We start from the raw sequence: 23,402 nt of genomic DNA on the forward strand, positions 1-23,402 counted from the left end.
ATTGTGGCCTTCGGTAATGTCCTTCTTTTTTGTAGTTCTTACTTTAAAAAGGATATTTTGATATTTTATTAAAATGTATCATAAAAAAAACAAACAATTTTGATTTTTGTGAAAGGGATCCCGTTCCTATCGAGCAAGAGTTACATTGAGAAGATACAAAAACAGTTAAAGAGACTTTCTATCTGATAATTTTTATATCATCAAGAAATTATCTTAAAAAAAATGTAAGAGAAGATAATCATTGACTAAGACAACTTTGCAATGGATTCAAGTAAATTTGTTTCCTTCTTAATTATGAAAATATTGTGAAATTATAAAATTCAAAATTCTGAATGTTTTCGTTCCATTGAAATTATAGAAATTGTTTCTGAAAAACAAAAATTCGATCTACACGTACCTACAGAATTATCTCAATAAACCATACACTGAAATCTCCATTATACTTACCGTAGGAGCATAATATGTAACTATAGCTCTACAACACATTATTGAATAAACATTAACCCAACATTTCACAATGTGATTTTTTTTCCCACAAACTTATTGATCTGATACACACCATAACGAAATTCACACAAATCATTCATTCAAACAGAACTTTGATGCATACAAGAATTCGTAAAAATCACAAATATCGTGGCTTAAAAAACAATTTTACTCTAACAAGACGCATCATCAATCAGTCATGAATTGTTCGTAAAGTGAGAAAATGATGAACATAAAGTGCTAAGGATTGCATCGAAATGGCGTTGCAGCAGCACCTTCCGTCGAGTACTTTATCTGTGGTGCAAGTAAAGCAAATGTCTTACATGCAACTATCTAAGAAGTTTTACGACGCCTTCAAGCTGTGTGGGACTTCCCTCAAATCCCCACTCATTGCTCGCAAACTTCATGCCCAACTCATACTCTCCGGCTTGGACGCTTCCCTTTTTTTACTCAACAATCTACTGCACATGTACTCCAGCTGCGCCATGCTCGATGATGCTTTTCGCGTTTTTCGCCAGACCAGTCACCCCAACACCTTTACCTGGAACACCATGCTCCATGCTCTCGTTTATTCTGCTCGGATGCGCGAAGCAGAGAACTTGTTTGATGAAATGCCTGCAAGAATGAGAGACTCTGTTTCTTGGACCACAATGATATCTGGTTATTGTCAGAACGGCCTCCCTGCTCACAGCATCAAAACTTTTACGTCAATGCTTCGAGATTCTGGTCATGAAATTCAAAACTGTGACCCCTTTTCCTATACTTGTACAATGAAGGCTTGTGCTTGCCTTGCCTCCACTCAATTGGCACTTCAGTTGCACGCCCATGTAGTCAAGTTACATTTGGGAGCCCACAGTTGCATTCATAACTCCCTGGTTGATATGTATATTAAGTGCGGATTAATCCGTTTGGCTGAGGCTGTTTTCCTTGACATTGAAAGCCCGAGTTTGTTTTGTTGGAACAGTATGATTTATGGATATTCGAAATTATATGGGCCCTTTGAAGCTCTCCGGGCGTTCAACCGAATGCCTCATCGTGACAATGTTTCATGGAACACGCTGATATCTGTGTTTTCTCAACACGGTCTTGCGGTCCGTTGTCTTAGTATGTTTGTGGAGATGTGCAATCTGGGTTTTAGGCCCAATTTCATGACTTATGGTAGTGTACTCAGTGCATGTGCCAGTATTTCTGATCTAGAATGGGGTGCCCATTTGCATGCTCGGATTCTTCGAATGGAACATAGCCTGGAATTATTTTTGGGAAACGGTCTCATAGACATGTATGCCAAATGTGGATGCTTGGGACTGGCGAAACGTGTTTTTAATGGTTTAGGGGAACGTAATCAAGTTTCTTGGACTTGTTTGATCGCTGGGGTGGCACAGTTTGAACTTGGCGAAGATGCTTTGACACTATTTAACCAAATGAGATTGGATTCTGTGGTGTTGGATGATTTTACTATTGCCACAGTACTTGGGGTTTGTTCGGGTCAGAATTATGTTGCCTCTGGAAAACTACTTCATGGATATTCAATCAAAAGTGGGATGGAGTCCTCTGTTCCTGTAGGGAACGCAATCATTACAATGTATGGCAAGTGTGGTGATACTGAGAAAGCTAGCCTTGCATTTAGATTGATGCCGCTTAGAGATATCATATCATGGACAGCCATGATCAATGCATTCTCTCAAAACGGAGACATTGACATGGCACGCCAATGTTTTGATATTATGCCTGAGCGAAACGTCATAACTTGGAATTCCATGTTAAGCACGTATGTCCAGCATGGGTTTACAGAAGAAGGGATAAAATTATATGTTTTGATGATGAAAAGCAAAGAAGTTAAACCGGATTGGGTCACTTTTGCAACCTCTATCCGGGCATGTGCTGACTTGGCAATTGTAAAACTTGGGACACAAGTCATATCTCATGCCATGAAGTTTGGGCTCAGTTCGGATGTTTCTGTTGCAAATAGTATTGTCACTATGTATTCAAGATGTGGGCAAGTCAAAGAAGCACAATATGTTTTTGACTCAATACATGTGAAAAGCCTGATTTCCTGGAATGCCATGATGGCAGCATTTGCACAAAATGGTTTAGGCAACAAAGTAATTGAAACATTTGAGGATATGTTGAGGACAGGGTGCAAACCTGACCATATAAGCTACGTTGCTGTTTTATCTGGGTGCAGCCACATGGGGCTTGTAGCTGAAGGGAAACATTATTACGAGTCCATGACTCAAGTGTTTGCCATTTCTCCAACAAATGAGCACTTTGCTTGTATGGTAGATCTGCTTGGTCGAGCAGGGTTACTAGACCAGGCCAAGAATTTAATAGATGGAATGCCTTTTTATCCAAATGCCACAGTTTGGAGTGCTCTACTAGGAGCATGCCGAATCCATCATGATTCAAGACTAGCTGAAACAGCCGTGAAGAAGTTGATGGAATTAAATGTTGAAGATTCTGGAGGTTATGTTCTTCTAGCAAATATATACGCCGAGTCAGGGGAGTTAGAAAATGTTGCTGATATGAGAAAGTTGATGAAAGTTAAAGGAATTCGAAAGAGTCCAGGTTGTAGCTGGATTGAGGTTGATAACAGGGTACATGTGTTCACTGCAGATTATACCAGTCATCCACAGATAAAGGAGGTTTATATAAAACTGGAGGAGATGATGAAGAAAGTAGAAGATACTGGAAGATATGTTAGTGTTGTCTCTTCTGCTCATAGGAGTAAAAGGTACCATAGTGAAAAGCTTGCTTTTGCTTTTGGGTTGCTTAGTTTACCATCTTGGATGCCTATACATGTAATGAAGAATCTTCGCGTGTGCAACGATTGTCACTTGGTAATAAAGTTGTTGTCTTTGGTCACCTCAAGGGAGCTTATAATGAGAGATCGATATCGATTTCATCATTTCAAGGATGGGTTTTGCTCCTGTGGAGACTATTGGTAGTTGAGGTACACATTATTCTTTTCCATACCTACTAACCCTCCCATTGCTTCTACTTATACGCTTTTCCTTCTCAAAATCTGGCAACCATTATTTGAAAATAGTTTGTTCACTATACCAATATTGTTAACCTTTTATCTAAATTAAATAACACTTTTGCATATAACTGCTAGCAATTTGACAGAGCATGTTAGGAGGTTAAGAGTGTATGAAAGAAGAAAGAAACATTAGTTAGCCTAACTGCCTTGACAGTTAGGAAAGGCGGGAAGGGGTTGTATAAATAGGTCTTGTATAATTGTAAGGGGGGTTTTTGGATCAAGTATTAGTCTGACAGGAATTCTTTAATCCGGTAAGGGGGAGGTTAAGCTCTCATCATTCGTTGTACTTTGTATTCTTTGATAATACAAAGAGAGGTTATACAGTATTTCTGTTGAGTTTGTTTGTGTGTTTGTATGAGTTTCTATCAGAACATAAATATATAAATTGCTTAACTAATCGTGTTTGAAAGTTGTAGATTGAGCGAAGAGGGAGTTAATTCCATAACTATTTAACTTTCTTTCCTTACAGTTGAATCACATGTGCTAGTACAGCTTTCAATACTTTAAATGTGGTGTCTCACTTAGATGTTACTTGGTGCCTTATCTCTATTTGTTCACATCTCTTTTACTGTGTGGTGCTTGTATTGAGTTAGATAATGATAGGTCGACCCAACCCAAGATCTGTACACCCAATTTGCACTACTTTCCCAGTGGACAAAGGTCAAGTCATCAACCCATGAAAAATTTATCAATTCCAGTGAGCCACTGCTTTTTAATTCCAATGGAAATAGAAACGAAGAAAGTTGATCGTATGCCAAAAGTTGTATGCTCCCTAAAACCCTTGTTCAAGCATTCCTTCTTCATTTTCTTTTTATTGTTGTTGCTATTGTAGAAGTACAGAGTTTGTTAGAAGAAGAATAGTTTCCTTATAAGTGTTTCAAAACCCTGAACCCAGCCTCGGCGTCCTAAAGGAAGAGCTTTGTTTTCTAAAGACCTTGAAAATTCGGTATATTCTTTTGTGAATAGGAATAGGAAACGAGCGCAAACAATTTTCAGTGCATCAGATTATATGGTAAATGGCAGACCTGTTATGTTTATTTTTCTGAGTTTTTTCCTTTATTAGTTTGATTGTGCAATAGTTTCCTTATAAGTCTTCCTTCTGCGATGAATGTTTTGTGTTTCAAATTAGTTAGTTTTTGTTTAGTTATCATAATTAGTTATGTTGACCTGTGTGTGGATTTTTCTTTTGTTATACAGTGAGTTAATTGTTAATATTTGTATTGTGGATACAAGTTTTGTTAAGCTTTTTTCTAAGATTTATAAATTAAACATATCTGATATTCTAAAAGATACTGAAATTTGGAATAATCTTGAACCATCAAATAGTAACTCGGTCTAACATGTGGTATTTGTTATGTTATATTAGGTTATCATGGTAAGAGACATTAATTAGAATGAAAAAATTGCTCATTAATATTTATTTTAAAAAAAGTGAAAGATGCAATGTGAATAGAAAGTTGCCACTGTGGAAGGAAAAAATGTATTTGCCCCGCAATTTAATTTTAAATTTTAAATGCTAATAGTGTTATGTAAGATCTAAAACAATAATTTATTATATATTAAAGGATATACATATTTCTATTTTTACAGTAAATCAGTTAAAATAATTTAAATAGATGAAATAGTGAAAAAAACTCTTTAGTGAGAAAATTTTTTATATGATAGTATAAACAATTTATAAATAATATTATTTTAAGAAATAAAAATAAAATATATTTTTTAAATTTAATTTTAGGTTTAGCTATTTACTTTGTTTTCACTTTGGTTGGAAAATTTTAAGTTGGTCTGCTAATTTTTTTGTTTCAATTGTGACCAACTTTTAAAAAAGTGTAAATTTTAAAAAAACTTACTCATGACATTAATGACATGTGTCAATATGTGTCTTTTATTTGTTTTTTTAATCTTTTGTTGTCCACATTTAGGTCCTAGTGTGACACGTGACACTAAAAGTGTCATGTGTCAGGTCAATTTCATGTTTTAGTGTTAAGTATCATTGTCTTAATTTCAATTTAGTCCATATATATGTTTCTTTGATTCAATTTAGTCTCAATTTTTTTTTAAAATAAAACAATATTATCCATTTCCAAATTGAAACCAAATTTGTTATTTGTATAAATGTTATAGTGATATTTTTATTAAAAATTACTTTTTAACATATTACATTATTGTATATTATTGGGTTATATATGTTTTTGGCACCTAAACTTTCACACATTTTTTATTTTTCGTTCCTCTTCCAAACTTTGATCCATTTTCGTTCCTCTCTTCTTAGAAAGACACGAATTTATCCCCCATTGACCAACATCATTAGTTGTTTTTTTCTGATGTGACAAGTTATTTGAGTTCTCAATACACCTTACTGAGCTATCTAGAACTCCCACTGAGTTATTTGAGTTTTCTATGTACTTTAACGAGCTATCTGAGCTTTTCACTAAGCTATCTGAGTTCTTCATTCCTCTTATCGTGTTGTCTGGACTTCGCATTGAGCTATATGACTTCTTGATTCACCTTCCGAGCTTTAGGGATGTCTCGTCAAGCTATCTAGATGTCTTGTCGACCTTATTGGGATGGGACATGACACGCTATTTTCCACCGAGCTATCTTGTTGACCTTGGGACATAACACGCATGTTTTAAAGGGGGCATATTGTTTGCCACATCAGAAAAAAAACTAAAGACATTGGTTATGGAGAACTAAATCAGTGGCTTTCTACAAAAATAGAAATGAAAATGGATCAAAGTTTGAACGAGGGACAAAAAGTGAAAATGGGTGATAGTTTACAGATCAAAAACATATTTAACCCTTTAACTTTACTGCCACTATTAAGCAACAAGTTGATTATGTTATAAATAAGGACTTTCTTCTTGTTGTGAAGAAATTTCACCTTGGTATATATATATATATATATATATATATATATATATATATATATATATATATATGACAAAAAAAATCGGTGAAATAGTAATTACTACTTACTAAAATGCATTTACTACAACATCTATATTTCATCTTATTACATTCATTTTTCAAGTATACTTATTTTTGTTGGTTAACTTTGGTTTGAAATTTTATATTTATTTCCTTTAAAATTTATATTTATTTTTATTATATTTTGCAAGTATAAGATTTTGAAATATGGTTAAGTAAACTTAGAGAATTTTCGAAATCCAATTTAGGAACTAACTAAATTTCAAAATATAGTATAGCAACTCACCGGATTTCGAAATACAGTTTAGAAACTCACCAGATTTCAAAATTCGGTTAAGGAAATTCATCGATTTTTTTGAAATCCAATTTAAAAACTCATTCGATTTCAAAATTCAATTTAGGTACTTACTGGATTTTGAAATCTGGTCAAGTTTCTCCCGAATTTGAAAATCTAGTATTCATTTCTCCCGGATTTGATCTGAGTTATACAAGTGAACAACTAAGCTATATGAGCTTCTCACTTTCTCCATCAACTTATCCTATCTATTTACCTGATCTACCGAGCTACTCAAACTCTTCTCTAAGCTTTATGAGTCTCACTTGCTCCACTAAACAATATGGATACTCACAGGTCACTTAATCCAGTTATATAAACACTTCAAACAGTTTTCAAAATATGATTAAGGATATTCCTTTAATTAGATTTCGAAATCCTATAAAATCCTCAATCGGATTTCAAAATCCAGTGAACCTTATTTCCCCAAATCCGTAATCTTAGAACCTAAATCCCCAATTTATATGTTCATATACATTATACTAAACCTTTTAAATGAACTATAAATGGAGAAATCTAAAGGAATGTGTACCTTGGAGTGGATGAATGTGTGGTGTACATGTGTTGATGAACTTTGGTGCAAATATGAAAAAATCTGGTTAGAGGAACAATAACATGGTGAAGGGGGGTGGAAAGTAAAGAAGAGAAAAATTTGAAATGTGACGTTAGGTTAGAAGTATGACAATAAGAATACGAGGATGAGATAAATATAGGAAAGAGGATTTTTTTTTTAACCCTAATTAGAATGACAATTTAGGCATTTAGAAAGGTTTGGAGGTGAAAAAGAAAACTTGGAAATACAGGAAGAAAACCCTTGTAAATATTGTTTGAAGTCTAATAAATTGTATTTGCAATAATTATTTTTTTATGGTCCAAATACAGAACCAAACTTTAACTCAATAAATATATATATATATATATATCATGGTTATGAGTTAATTCGTTAACTGTTAGGATATAGGGTATTTGGGATACAAGGATATAATGGGAAATGTGATTAGGATAGAAGGTAGAGGAACTGTATAAATAGATTGTTTGGATAGTTAGAAGGGACTTTTTGAGAGATCTTTGTTGACAGGTATTGACCTGTGAAGAGGGTTAAGCCTCTGTATTCAGTTGTACATAACATTCTTTCTGTGAATAATATTAGTTTTTCCTATCTTTCTTGTGTCTTTTGGTGAGAAAGAAAGTACTTGATTAGGTTCCCAATTTAGGAACCTATCAATAACTTTGATGAGTTTATATTCTCAGTCTTGTCTTTTGAGTTAACTCGCAAATAAACTCGATTTTCAAGTAAATTCGATGGAATCATAACTAAACTCGGTGGGATGGTGTAGAATCGCAATTTTGCGAGTTTGAAATAAGGAGAACTGAAAAACAAAGAGAAAGTCATTTTGAGTTTAATGTTTAATGACCTGATTAGGACTCCACCACTTTTTCTTCATTTTCTTCATTTTCTTTGTGCTTCATTCCACCATTGTGTGCCGTTGTCGTGTGTCTTTGTCTGTGGCCTTCTCCTTCTCCATACCATCATGTTTCGGTAGGTCATCGTCGTGTTTGTGGTCACACTTTGTTGGCTCACCGTCGCACACTTCATTCATTAATTGTTCGCCTGGTTCACGCTCACAGTTTGCCTGGCTCGTGATCGGCCATTCGTCGTCGTGCTCACTGCCACAACTCTTGGTCTCACTTACCTTCGAGCACTGCATGTGGTGGTGAGTGAAGGTTTTTTATTTTAACATTATAGCCCCTGAATGTCACTACCTCAAAATGCAATTGTTTGTGCTTTTATTAAATAAATTAAATCCTTATGGTTTTATTAAAGTAATGAAATCATTGTTTGTGCGTCTCTGCAGTGGTTTTGTGTTTTTTATTTTAGTATGTAAATGAAAATATTTAATACTAAAGTAAAGCCTGAGTCCTATTCTGCCATGGTTTTTTCTTTTTGTTTTTTTAGTGAAAAAAGTTAGAGCATCATGTTTGGAAGTGCATCAAATTCAATGGAAATTAATACAAGTGCATCTTCATCCGTTAAGAATAGAAGTAAAAATGCTCTAGGCTAACGATAATGGAAGAAAAGTTAAATGTAACTATTGCTCAAAGATTGTGAGTGGAGATATATTTAGATTTAAACATCATCTTGCATGAACTAAGGAGGATTCTAAACCTTGTGCTTCTGTTTCGGATGAAATAAAAAAATTGATGATCAAAATAGTTATTGAAGCTAAGAATGTTTCATCAAACAGAAGAAAGTTAAATATCATTGGTGAAGACGATGAGGAAAGTGAGAGTGTTGAAGGAGAAGGTAGGGTATTCAATTTTAAAGGAAAACAAAAGTTGCTACTACTAGCAAGGGGGGTCCAAGAAACTATAAATCAAATGATGAAAAAATGATATAAAAAAAAAGTTGATGCTCCAGTGGCTGAACTCTCTTACACTAGTGTCATTCCTTTTAAATGTAATTAGAAATCCAACATTTACAAAAATGTGTGAAATGATTGGTAAGTATGGAGTTGGATACAAATCACCATCTTATCATAATATTAGAGAAAAACTATTGAAACAAGTTGTGAACAAAACAGAGATGCAATCCTTGAGAATTATAAAGAAGAGTGGAAAAGAACTAGATGTACAATTATTTCTGATGGTTGGACGGGTGGGAAAAGACGTTCTATTTGCAACTTTTTGGTGAATAGTCTTAAAGGGACGATTTTTATTTATTCACATGACACTTCAGACTATAAAAAACATCTGATAAAGTTTTCAAAATGTTAGATGATGTTGTCGGGTTTGTTGGAGAATAAAATGTTGTTCAAGTTGTCATTGATAATCCTACAAATTTCAAGGCAGTTTGAGGATTGTTGATGCAAAGAAAGAGAAAAATTGTATTGGACTGCATGTGTAGCACACTGTATTGATATTTGAAGATTTTGAAAAAAGTTTGAAGGTCCATGAATTGACAATTAAGAAGGGAAGAAAGATTAGCACTTACATTTATGGAAGATCAAGGTCGATTTCCTTATTGAAAAAGTTCACTAAAGGTAGAGACTTCATAAGACAAGGTGTGATTAGATTTGCCATGACTTATTTGACTCTTGCTTGTCTTCATGAATTGAAGGCATCATTGTTGTCCATGTTTAACTCTAAGGAGTGGAAGGCAAGAAAGTTTAGAACTTCCCAAGAGAGGAGAAGAGTAGAACATGTGGTATTAGATAGCCAATTTTGGAAGAATGTATCCATATGCCTAAAATTTGTACCCCTATCAGTGCACTCATATGTAAAACCCACAATGAGTTTCATTTATAAAGAGATGGATTGTGCAAAAGAGAAGATTAGGTCGAACTTTATAAATGTCAAAAAGAGGTAAAATTTCAAACTTTACTCATTCAAAGTTTAATTATTTATGTGCGAAATTATTTCTAATATAGCATAATTGGTTTGGTAATTATATGTAGTTATGAAAAGGTTTGGAGAGTAATTGATGTTCTATGAGATAATCAACTTCATAAGACTTTGCATGCAGCTGCCTATTTCTTTAACCTCATTTCCACTAAGAACCTAACTTTAGATGTGATAATGGTGGAGAGGTGAAAGAATGATTATATATGTACATGAGAAGATTGGTACCAGATATGGTAGAAAGAAAAAAAATTAATTTACAAATTGTTGAATTTCTTATGCTAAAGGGCTTTTTGGAATGGAAGATGCAAAGGAATGCATGAAAGAATTGAATCATGGGTAATGGTGAGAGATGTTTGGTAATGGAACTCCGGAGTTGAAAAGATTTTCTATTCGAATTCTAAGCTTGACTTGTACTTCTTTTCGATGTGAGTGTAATTGAAACTCATTTGAAATGGTAATTTAATTATTTTTAATTTATGGTTTTCTTTATTATGTTTATATCTTTACTAAAAATATTTTATTTCATTTTAGATTCATAAAAAAAGAAGGAATCATTTGCATAAAAAAAAGATGAATGATTTAGTTTATTTGATGTATAACTACAAGTTGAAAAGTATACAAATTTGAAAAATTGTTACTCTTGTGTTTGATGACATTAAATCAGATGATGAATGGATAACTGAAGAGGAAAATGATGTTGTTGAGATTGGGCAAGTTAAAGGTGAAAATGTTCACTTAGATGGAGCAATAGCAAATCTCATTTTAGATTCTCTTAATCTTGATAACTTAACATTTGTGAACAATGAAGATGCACAATATTCATCAGAAAAATATTTAGATGAAAATAATGACGAAAAGAATAACATTTGGGAACAATGAAGATACACAATATTCATGAAAAAAAGATTTAGATGAAGATGATGACGAAAATGATTATGTCATTAATAATAGATGATTAGAAATGGATACTTTAACATTTCAATTTATGATTTATAATATTTATATGAACTTATTTATTTAAATTTATATAATTTTATGAACTTATTTAAATTAGGATATTATTCAAATTATTATTTTTTTAATATAAAGTAAATTTTTACTTATGAATCAAATTTACTAAACTCATTATTTTACGTAAATTTTTGAGTTTGACATTATTAAATATATCTATACTCAAGAATTTCGAGTACCGTTACCCAATAAAATGGCACTGAAAATGATACGTACTCGTTTCCAAGACCATGATAAGATCTTTCCTGTGATATTTTGAACCATTTTAATGGTTAAGAGACTTGGAATATTAAAAATAATTTATTGCCAAATGATGCATATCTAACAGATTTGGAAAGAGACATGAACAATAAAGCTCATTTGTTACAAAACATCATGAATAAAACTAATGAAGTGATATATTCCACACTCATGCTACCATATCACAAAATTACAAATGAAGTTCTAAATGTATTACATGTCTAATATCCTCCGGTGACCTAACTTATATATATGCTGTCTTGCTTTCCTGGAAACAAAATGAAAAAAAAAATGTAAAGCTGGGTGCTTGTATTCCAACAATATAAGATTTATACAGTGATTGTAGCCACAGCCACAAACAGTAACGCTTCTGAACTAAAAGCAATTACACAGTGGCAGCACCGTCATCGTACAAAGTGGCCTGGTATGAACTGTGTAGACAACAAAGCCTGGGATCGCATGCTCTTTGAAAATATGAAAAAAATAAAGTACTTATTGCAGGTATAAAACACACTCGTGAGCAAGACTTAAGATTCTCATATAAAGAAATGTGTGGCCGGATGAAATTCGCTATCACAGATCATGAGGGGCACGGCTATTATCTGAATGAGTCTGAGATCCAACACTCGAGTTTTGAGAGGTAAATAAGTTGGGGTATGAGAAGTATGAATCATCGTCCATTGAAGGTAATCTCTTGGGCTGGTGACTAGAGGAGTTGTCATTCAGTACGTGATTACGGGGCAGGGAGGAACCAAAATCTTCCTTGAGTGTATCAAAGGAAGGAAAGCTTGATGAATGAGAGCCTGGGGAAGTATAATCATCCTGGTAATGTTCAAGATCTTTTGTATTATGGACATCAGAGTTACCTGCAGGACTTTGCCCTGTGAAATGTTTTTCTTTTGTTGGAGATTCCTTATCACCACCAGCATAAAATGGGTTCTCGGAGCTGCTGTCTGATACACGTTCATCACTTCTCTTCTTAGTCAGCTCATTAATACGGACTTGAGCAAGACTAGCTGCTGTGCGAGCTGCAGCTGCAGCCCGTTCAGCAGTTTCTGCAGCAGCATGGGCTGCAGCCAACACATCCTGTAAGTCCACATTGGGTTCCGGTTTTGCGCTTGACAAGGTGGGAGATGATTCACTGGGTCTTGCAGAAAATGATCCAGATGATAATGCTGGAGGAGAGATGAATGGCACGAACTGTATATTCTCTTTGGCAATTGAAGTATGGGGTTCATCTTTGTGAACTGTTGATCTATCTTCAACTTGCTCCTGCTTGACATCTTCAAAATCTCCGGAATTGCTTGATGAATCAAGATCAACATCAAGGGGTTCCATAGTCAGATGTGTAACCATTTCTGGAGCTGTGGCAACATTTGCGTTAGGCCGGACTGATACTTTAGGAACTTCAGGAAATTCTAATGTATCAGAGCCAGAATCAGAATCAGGTTCTTCTTTATTGGGTGTTTCATGAGCAGAGTACATCTCTTCGTGTGGTTTTTCATCAGGAAGGGGCAACTTAGACCCACTATAGAATTGGGTGGGGCCATTCTGAAAAGGAAAGAACTTATAATGCAAGATAATGGTGCTTTACTAAATCATTGCCAATTTTTTTCTAGTTAGTCATTACAACTTAATACTTACCAATAAATCTTCATGTTTTTTAAAGAACTCAGTTTCTGATGCTGCTGGGTCCCATTCTAAATCATGCTCAACAGCAATTTCTTTCAGAAGGTTCAGTTTCTTTTCTGGTGAAGGAGCACGGATTGAAAGTAGCTCTATTAACTGCAATTGAAATTCACATGGAGAATGTCATGAAAATAAAATGGCTTTCTGTATAAAAAGTTTAGCAACAAGAGAAGAAAAAATTAACAGCATGAAAAATTCATGGAACCTGGCGATTAACACCACAGTCTGGCCTGAGCTCAGTTGCAGCAGATAAAAATTCCTTCCCATATTTGGCAGCAAATAGCATCTGAACCTGCAACAACTCTGGCAGATCTGCACACCTTGGTGCAGCAAAACATACACTAGATATGGCTTCCTTCAAATCAAGTGGACATTCCCTGAAAATATTGCGAACATTGATACATAACTAGAGAATAATGATTGAGATTTTATAGCTATACTTTCCTTAGAAGAATGATCATGGTCTTAATCAGAACATACACTTATTAATCCATTGGCCACTTTTTTGGACTTATCACACACTTAAAAAGATGACGATAAAACTTCCTAGTCTGCCCAATGATACTAATAGCAAAAAATACATACTATATGAAGTTTATAATAGCATTGACAACAACTACTCAGGAGTAGGTCTGTAACTGATCAGCCAAACATAACTTACTTTACTAACTATCTTGAAAAAATACTTAAAGACAAGTACTCCTACAATGTACATGTACCGAATTCCAGTTCATGGCTATGTGTTTTTGGAAGAAACGTCTGCATTAGCACCTCTACGAGAGAAAGCTAAGAAGAAAAAGGAAATTAGTTTTTTTTTCTGTAAGCTGAAATTAATTTTTCATAAACCAAAATTAGCTTATCTACAAGTTAAAAATAAGGTTTTTGAGAAACTAATAGGAAATAACTTAATTAAATTAGTTACACATTAACTAATTTTAACTTAAGGAAAAACATTTTAATTGTTTTTCTTATTTTCTCTCATATACGTATTTATGGAGAAGTTTCTTCAAACAGAACCAAAGCATATGCATGCTTCTTAGCAATTGCATATTTTCCTTCCATGTTTGACAACCTTTATTTGGTGTGTATGCATGCTGTCCATGGAAACAAAGGAGGTAATTTCAAAATTCTACATACAATAATAAGACATCAGAAGAAGCAAAATAAATAAAGAGCAGTAGGACAACATACATAAAATTTAGTATGTTGTAGTGAGGCACAACTATGATGCACTACGGAATTCTCTTTATTATTTTCTCCAAAAAGAAGAATCTGTAAATTCTACTAAGAGCCCCATAATATATCATCAAGGAGTGTTTGCATATGTTTCCGAAACCTAAGGAGGTCAGTGTAATTTTTCAAAACTAAATTTAAGTAAGAAAAGTACATATCCAGAGTATTAGAAGCCTCCTAGAACCATGAACACAAGCAATAAAAGAAAATTGAAAACCTCAAAAAGCAATCTAGAATCTTATCATATCAAACAAAGGTACTCCCTAAAAAGAAAGTTGACACCCATAAAGAAGCTAAAAAAACCTACCCCAAGTTCCCACCTCCCAAAGAGGTTGAGAGTTATATTTTTTGAATTATTAAGAAATTTTCAAGCTGAATCAGAAAAATAAAAACTGCATTATTGACAATTAACAAGTGAAGGGTGAGTGAAAGAGTGATGAGGATTATAGTCACTGATACACAGCAATTGACAACCCCAGGGACCTACTTTCACTTGTAGAGATATGTAGTGGTAAAATTTGATAATTAGGGCAGTACAATAGTTAACAAAATAAGTGATGTTCACACAGCTAATGATCATGATAATTGGGATAGTTTCTTAATAAAATTGGTTGTGGCTGAAAATATAAATACATAACTCGGCTGCAAGTAAAACCTACAAGATGGATCATCAGTTAAAAGCATTGAATTATATCAAAAAGAAAATTCTCAGCAAAAACTTCTAGCAAGTCCTTTTTAATGGTTTAATGTAATGTTTTCTTAGGTCTTCCCCTACCACATTATATTGAATTCAAACCCTTTTTCTCACTAGTGTTCCTGTTGGTCTTCTCCTCACACAACCAGATTGCCTCACAAATTTCCATCATCAATAGGGACTACTCAGAATTTCTTTGATGCAGATCATTTGTAATTTTACATTTTCTTGTATTTCCAATTATCCACTCAATCACCTCAGTATTCTCATCCCTGCTACAATTACTTTTGTTCTCGTTGGCACTTCACTGTCCAAAAGCCAAAGCATCACTCATTTTATAGTTTCGAATAGATTTTTCATTTGAGTGTCATAGGCACTGAGACAATGGGATCACAAAATTATGCCCAAGCATTTATCAATTAATTGATAAATCTGTTCAAACTAGTTTTAAATCATATTACACCTTGGACAAATTCATTGTTTAAGAACACTCCCTCAACCAAAATGCTGAAAATACTCATCATTCTTCTGAGTTTACAGCCAAACAATCCCTCAAACAAAGTGGCTTTTACATTGCATACTGTAGGTCTTGACTACAAACAAACAAATTGATCCTCCCAGTTACTGATTAGTTAGATTAGTAGAACAAAGTAACATTTTTGGAAAAATCAATCTGAATAATATACCAACATTGTCATCCACACAAGATTTACTAGTGACTAGCCTGAATGCAAAAGTCAAATGGACATATCACACAAATTCAGACAGAAACTAAGCTAGGCAAGCAGATTTCGGTTTCATGTGTAGACTACCTTTGAGATTCAATTATTGGAAGACGGACAGCAATAAGTTCACAAAAGAGTTCAATGATTTCTTGGGCAGCCATCATATTCTCCTCTCTGATAATATGTTCTACCTGCACATATGACCACATCAAGAACAGAACTACCAAAGAAAAAGTACCAAAATGATTTTCTTACTTTCCTCATTGGCTCAAAATACTAACATTTAAAAAAAAAGAAAAAAATCAGATGCAGGCTTACCCTAATACGAGCTGTGGCTTCTTGGCCAGTCTCAAGTAGCTTGGCGATGTCACGCCGCATATTCTTTAACTGAATCTCTCTTCTGTTTCTTAACAGCTTTATTCGGGGAATTGTCAGTTTCAGCAGTGTTTTACTGAAAGTGTGAACATTGGCAAACAGATCGGTTACAACCAAATTAAACACCAAAAATACAACAATGAAAGCAATAGTAACGACAACAATGATAAAAGAATAAAATGAAACACCACAAAAGAGCTGTTGACCAGATCAAGGTTTTATTAAAAACAATCTGCCCGCCACCGTGATTTCGGCCACAACAAGGTTTTTTGGGATAACTCACAATTACAGTTACAGTTTACGGCAATATATAATGTTGGTTTAAACCAGCTTATGCAATAAACAGAATAATTTAAGTCAAACTGAAGCACAATCCGGTAATTCATAAATGAACAATTAAACCATAAGAAAAAAAAACGTCATAAGCAATATCTAGTTACTTAGTAAATAAAGGGGGAAAATTCACGAATACAAACTATCCCAAATAGCACAACTAGGCCAAATGATCCAGAGTAGTACCAAAAACATACAATTTCAAAAGAAAAAGAAAACAGCTAGATTACATACAGAACGAAACAAAATAAGCAAACAGTACCATTTGGCAGCCTTAAAACCTTTGTTGAAGAGGGAATCGAACATGGCCATGGTGTAGGTTTCGATCAGGATCAAACCCTAAATCACAGGAAAACAAAATCCCAGAAACCCCCAAAAACAGAGGATTGCAGTGGGTTTTGTTGAAGACAGCTAGCTTGGAAATTTAAGGTTCCTAACTTTTTTTATCAATTTAAATTGAACTACAAAAACAAATCGGTGAGTGCGTGAGAATGAAAAATAGTGAAAGAAAAGGAGATTATATGTGATGAATACCAACTGCTCTTCCTTAACGAGGAAGGTTTTGGTTTCTGAAGAAGGATCGATGAAAGTGTGAAAATTGAACTCTAAAAGATTTTATTTTATTTTTTCTGTTTATATTTTTTTTCTAAGTGTTCGGTCCGCGTTGGGTTGATTTGTAAATTATCTGCTTAATTTTGAGAAGTATATACTCTGAATTAATTAAAGCTTAGGTTAGATCTCACTTTTAAACTAATACTTAAGTATTTTAATATATAAATTATTTTATAATAAAATAAATAAATAATATTACTATAAAATTTATGATAAAAGAAATTACATTTACACTGGTTAATTTATACTATGATGTGATAAGGTATGATTTTTAACAATTTAAGTTTAAAATAAAACACTTTAGGTTCTATTCCTTTTATAAAAATATGTACTAAAAATTCATTCTTGTATGGTTAGTATTTGTTCTTTTAAAGATATTATCTGTTATCAAATATTACTAATTTGACTATGGGTTGTTGATCTTAGTATATGTTGTAACAATAAATTATAAATATCAATAAATCTCATTTAGAAGATTATATATATATATATATATATATATATATATATATATATATATATATATATATATATATATCTTTTAGGTTTAGGGTTTAGAGAAGATATATGTATAGAATAAAAATATAAAACAATTTGTATATTTCCAATTTTTAAGAGTTCAAAAGTTTATATTATTTTTAATCTTATATACAACATTTAGCCTTTATTTTTTAGATATAAGTACTTTTCGGACTTAAACATTTTATATAAACCAAACCGATTTAAGTTGAGTGTAATTAGATGAAAAATAAATTGTTTTTTTAGGTGATAGTGATTAATGACGACAGTTTAAGAATAACAAAATTATCTATAATATATAGATTCTCCATTTTGTATATACATTTTATTTTCAACTTTACTTTTTAAATAATGATTTTTTAGAATTAAAATAGTTATTTTTTAAGTGATTATTTTTTAAAATTCAATACTTTTTTATTTGATTACATTCTGTACATTTAGTTATTTTTTAAAATTAAAATAATTATTTTATAATTATAATAATAATAAGTAATTACGTTGGATAGGATGTGTTTTCAATAGTATATAATAATATTCTTTCAACTTTAAAAGGAATATCATAAGAAAAACATACGGCAATTTGTGCGTTATTGCATTGACTTATTTTTACTTTTCACTATCTCATATACCCATTAACTTTTTTTAAATGATTCTATTCGATTTTTATTAGCAATATTTCATAAAAAGATAAACTAAAATATATTTTAAAGAAATTATCTTTTATAGATTTTCAATTACAAGATCCAATAATAATTCAAAATTATTTTCAGAATTTTCAAAAATACTAACACTCAATGACATTGTAGCTAGTTTATATTATGAAGGGAAACAAAGTTCTAACAATACTATTGTAACATCCATTTAATAGCATACAACTATTAAAAAATATCATATATTTAGTATTTAAGAATATATAATTCAAAATATTTAATTATAATACCAAAAATATATATAATTTTTATGTAACTAAGATATATTATACTAAACAAAAGAAAAAACAAAGTTTTTCAAAAAGAAAATCATAAATACAACTAAATTAACCTGTAACTAAAGTGTCGCATCACCTCCATTGGATTAACGGTAAGACTTTTGAAAAATAATTATATTGAAAATATGTATTTTTAGAAGAATTTATATTATGCTATAGTAAAATGTTACAGTGAAATACGTATATAATTATAGTAAAATACGTACGATACTACAGTAAAATACATATGATACAGTGAAAATATCTCATGAAACACATGTTGTTACAGTAAAAATGTAGTACAATTACAACACTCCTATAGTAAAATTTATTACAACTACAGTAACCCTAACTTCAACTATAAATAAGGGCGAGAAAATGGAGTTTTGAATCAAGAGAGTGAAAGTGAACAAGAGTTTAGTAACAAATAAGGAGATTTTAGGGCTAGAATCTGAGTTATAGAGAAGGTAGAAAGAGCTTCTAAAGAGGTGTTCTTCATCCAAGAAGAAGAGAGAATCAAGTAAGAGGAGCTAACATTTCTCTGTTCTTATTTTGCAATAAGCATTGGTCTAATATTTTTGTGGTGTAAAGGGAACTATCCTTACTATTGTTTTTCTGTGTGAACTTGGATGATGGATATTGTATGTGATCTTGTATTGAATCTGTGAATGTGTAAATGTTAATCTTGGGATGATAATAATGTGAAGATTTTGAAAGTTAGCTGAGGAACACTTTGGTTAAGGAAAGACATGGTACTTAAGTATTCCATTGAGACACACCTCTCTTTCCTAGAAGTCTAATAAAGAAGCTTTCACTTTATTTCAAAAATGGGAAATAATTTTTTTTTATGTAAAGATAATCAACAATGTGAATTTCAAATAAATTGTGATTGTTATTCTGAATATGTGAGCTATAAAGATGTTGGGATAGATATTCATCCCAATTGTGAAGTTTAGGTTTCTTTGATTATGTTTTCCTTATTTTTCCATTTTCTAAGTTACCCTAGTATAACCTTAATTCCCACTTAGTCTACCGTTAGATCAACCTGAAAATTTCATATATGGTGCATAAGACATAGTAACTCACTTTGACCGTCAAGATTTTTAATTTGAGGTCTATAACTAGAGCAAGTAATTTCGTAATTTTGAGTAAATGACCATAACTTTATTTTTGTCTCTAAGTTATCTAGGTAAAATCTCAATCGTCACTTCGTTTACCGTTATATTAAGTTGAAATTTTGATATATGATTCCTGAGACATATATTATACTTTGATTACTTGGATTTTTAGTTGGGTATCTATACTTAGAGGAATTAATTTCACATTTCGAATAGAGCTGAAAACCACTTGAATACTATCCTCGAGTTGTCTGAATAAAATCTCAATTTCTACCTAATTAACAGTTAGAATAACCTGAAATTTGGATATGTAGTTCCTAAGACATATTGATTCACCTTGAGTGTTTAGATTTTTTATTAGATATTTATAGAAATTGTGTTGTGTTTTTATTAAGGATCTCAACACAACCTAAATTTTGTTTCTAGACTATCGATGCAAAATTTAATATTTCCGCTTTATTAACCTTTAGATAGGACTGGAAATTTTATCACAAATTCTACATATATTGTGATTTAATTTACCTGTTCAGATCTTCAATGTGAGACATGGACAAGGAACAAACTTCTATGTAACGTCATAATAATTTAGATTGTTGATCAATAAGGTTCGATTAGTAAAATTATGTTGAGGTTGTACTCGTTATGGGTAAGCTAAGATTATAAGAAGAGTATGATATTTATCTTGTCAATAGGTATATGTATGATCTATTTATTATAAATTTTGGGTATTGACATGTTTGCGTGATGGAAATGGGTTATTACCAATTTATGATTAATGAATGAATATGATTGAGTTAGATGGATGAAATGATATGATTCATTAATTTTGTGTAATGCTGAGTGAATATGAGGAATGGTTAGTTATGAAACAATGTATAAGTCTTTATTAACGTAATTGTACATATGGGAATAATGCATTTGGTTTTCACTATAAGGCTTTGAGTTTAAGCAGACTAACTTAGAAGGCTTATGAAAGTAGGCAAAGAATGGTCTGACCATAAGGCTTTGACATTGTAAGTCTTATAGAAGTAGGTAAAGAGCAGTCTGATCATAAGGCTTCGGAGAGTAAAGTATAGTATACTTGTAAGGCTTAAGGAAGCAAGTAGAGAGCGGTGTGACCATAAGGCTTCAAGAGTAAGTATAGTCTACTTGTAGGGATTATGGAAACGAAAAGGATGACTTTGAGAGGAATCAGAGGATGATATGTTATGGAAAATAAAAGATAAAATAAAGTGAATTAATGGCATCGATCGAAATAATTGTGCGTATAAATTGTAATTATATATGATTGAATATAGGGTGAATGTGTTTAATGATTGTATTATTAGATCACTCTTATTTGTTTGTGCAATGATCATATAACTCATGTTGTTATATGTGAGCAAATGATGTTGCAGATGTAGTTGGACATGCATAGAGACGAGAGACATGTTGGGAAAAACTTTCAGGAGCTTTTTGATAAAAATAAATTTGTATATGAAAATTATGTTGTTTAAGATTTCGAAGCTTAAATTCGTATTCATGTTAAATTGTGAAGACTATGTTTAAGGTTTGTAAGTTTAAAATCATACTTATGTTAAATCAAAAATAAAATTTTAATTATGGATATCAAATGTTAAATTTAAAATTTTGTTTTACTACAAGTAATACCCTAAAGAAATTTGAGGTGTTTCAACTACCACATCATCTACTCACACCATTTATGGTGATCATTGCAAAGGAAAGAAACAAACAGATAAAATAACATAGAGGAAAGGGTAAGCTAATATGAAAAAAATATATTCATAAAATAGCCATAAAGATGTTATCATACATAACTCATTCATAACAACAATAATCATATCACATATAAAAACTCATACTAGACTCAATGACTTAGATGCATGTATTGATATAAGACTTTGGTGAGTTACGCACTTGTGGTGGCTTCTAATGCTTTGTAGAGTCATTGTTAATGAGTTTCACCTTACCACATACAACGTTAGTCTATTAACATCTTTGCCCAAGGTAAAGTTCCTAGACTAGGATTTTCTACTTCTCTCACCATATACCTCACATTTCTTTACTTGAGATTGGATGGTTATTAGAGTGACAAAAAAACTTTCAATACTAAATCTATATATTAATACATACACTAAAGAAATCACAATTAATCCTCCTTGGATTAGTACCAACCACTCTTAGATAAACATCATAAATCAATTATCATTTTTAGCATTCACAAAAATCATACACTAAATGCGCCAAAAGAGAACATATGAAATAGAGTTAAACTCTACTAATTTCGCTCAGCAAGAATATCTACTTGCTCAGACAGTAATGCTTGAAAACCCACTTGTTCAATGACCAAATAGCTCATCCAACGACCAAATAGCTCATCCAACGACCAAATAGTTCGTCCAACAAAATTAAAAATGAAACTCATAGACTTAAATTCTCCCAAAAGTAGCCCAACTACTACTAAGTCAGTGAGATCTCTGACCAAATAGCTCGTCCAATGACCACCAAGTCAATAACTCTCTAACATTGAGTTTGAATAATGAGTATATTTTTACTCGACGACAATCAAGTCAATAATTCTCTAACTTTGGCTTTGCCTAACGAGCATATTCTTGCTAAGTGTCTTTACATAATTCTACTCTACATAATTCTACTATACATAATTTTGTAGATTTATGACATTTCAGTCTTGCCAAACAGTTCAACAACTATTAAAGATCCCACATACCAAATTTCAAATTACACTAGCTTCACCAATTCAAACGATATCATAATCTACAATACTAATAAGGAAATATTCTCAATTTCACCATACAATTCAAGTAAGACAAATTAAAACCCTAATTTCAATTCCACACATCATACTCAATCATATAGACAAAACACTGTACAAGCATACAATTAATAATTACAAGGTATTAATCACACAAAAAATATAGGTGCTGTCAATTTTCCTAGAGTGCCTTTGGATTTCCTCTTGAGTTTAAGTGCTGGAAATTTAAGGTAAGGGGAGCTAGTTCTTCTTTTTCGATTTAGGTTTATGACGTGAATGCATGATGATTTTCAAATTGGTATGTTGTTGGAAGCAAAATTTTGATTTTTGCTAACTTGAAATGCATGTATGGAAGTGTGAGTGTTATGTGAATTTGGTGATTGATGGATATGAACTGTTTGGGATGATTTTGAGTGATGAATTATGTATGTTGGAACTGCTTTGGTGTGGAAAACTTGTTGTGGTGTTGATAGGAAGGAAAATCAAGTGTCTTAGGGTCACTTTTTGGTCATTTTACACTACAAGAAAAATCACAGTTACATACGGTCAAAATCCGTATATAACCTCCAAAATCCGTATATAAAATGATATTACATACGGATTATATACGGACAAAAATCCGTATATAAAAGAAGCGTAGCTAAGTTATATACGGATATATCCGTATATAATTTACATACGGAAAAATCCGTATATAATTTACATACGGAAAAATCCGTATATAATTTACATACGGAAAATTCGTATATAAAATCCGTATTTAATTATATACGGAAAATCCGTATATAAAATCCGTATATAATTATATACGGAAAAATCCGTATATAATTTATGATTTTATAAAAAAAAAAATAGGTGATTCTGCATCTGCATTTAATAGTTATGAGTTTCAATAGCTGATAAAAGTCAACATAACTAAC

The 23,402-nt window shown here is 32.2% G+C and overlaps 1 protein-coding gene and 1 pseudogene across 2 annotated transcripts; one reads left to right on the plus strand and one right to left on the minus strand.

Annotated features, from left to right (window-relative positions):
• Positions 1-400: 400 nt before the first annotated feature.
• LOC124819697 (pentatricopeptide repeat-containing protein At2g13600 pseudogene) lies at positions 401-4,721 on the plus strand (annotated as a pseudogene). The gene is made up of 2 exons (XR_015785670.1): positions 401-3,436; positions 4,130-4,721. The product of XR_015785670.1 is annotated as a pentatricopeptide repeat-containing protein At2g13600 pseudogene (transcript).
• A 6,859-nt stretch (positions 4,722-11,580) lies between these two features.
• On the minus strand, positions 11,581-17,098 carry LOC124819696 (uncharacterized). Its single transcript, XM_047291256.2, has 6 exons — positions 16,756-17,098; positions 16,104-16,236; positions 15,873-15,976; positions 13,339-13,510; positions 13,089-13,229; positions 11,581-12,995 (listed from the first exon to the last, which is right to left on the minus strand). The coding sequence occupies exons 1-6, from the start codon at positions 16,803-16,805 to the stop codon at positions 12,018-12,020; spliced, it is 1,578 nt and encodes a 525-aa protein (XP_047147212.2). The 5' UTR covers positions 16,806-17,098; the 3' UTR covers positions 11,581-12,017.
• Positions 17,099-23,402: the final 6,304 nt, after the last annotated feature.

The sequence above is a fragment of the Vigna umbellata genome, chromosome 4 (genome assembly GCF_029865625.1).
Source record: "Vigna umbellata cultivar VRB3 chromosome 4, Vumbellata_1.0, whole genome shotgun sequence".
In the NCBI taxonomy this organism is placed as follows: domain Eukaryota; kingdom Viridiplantae; phylum Streptophyta; class Magnoliopsida; order Fabales; family Fabaceae; genus Vigna; species Vigna umbellata.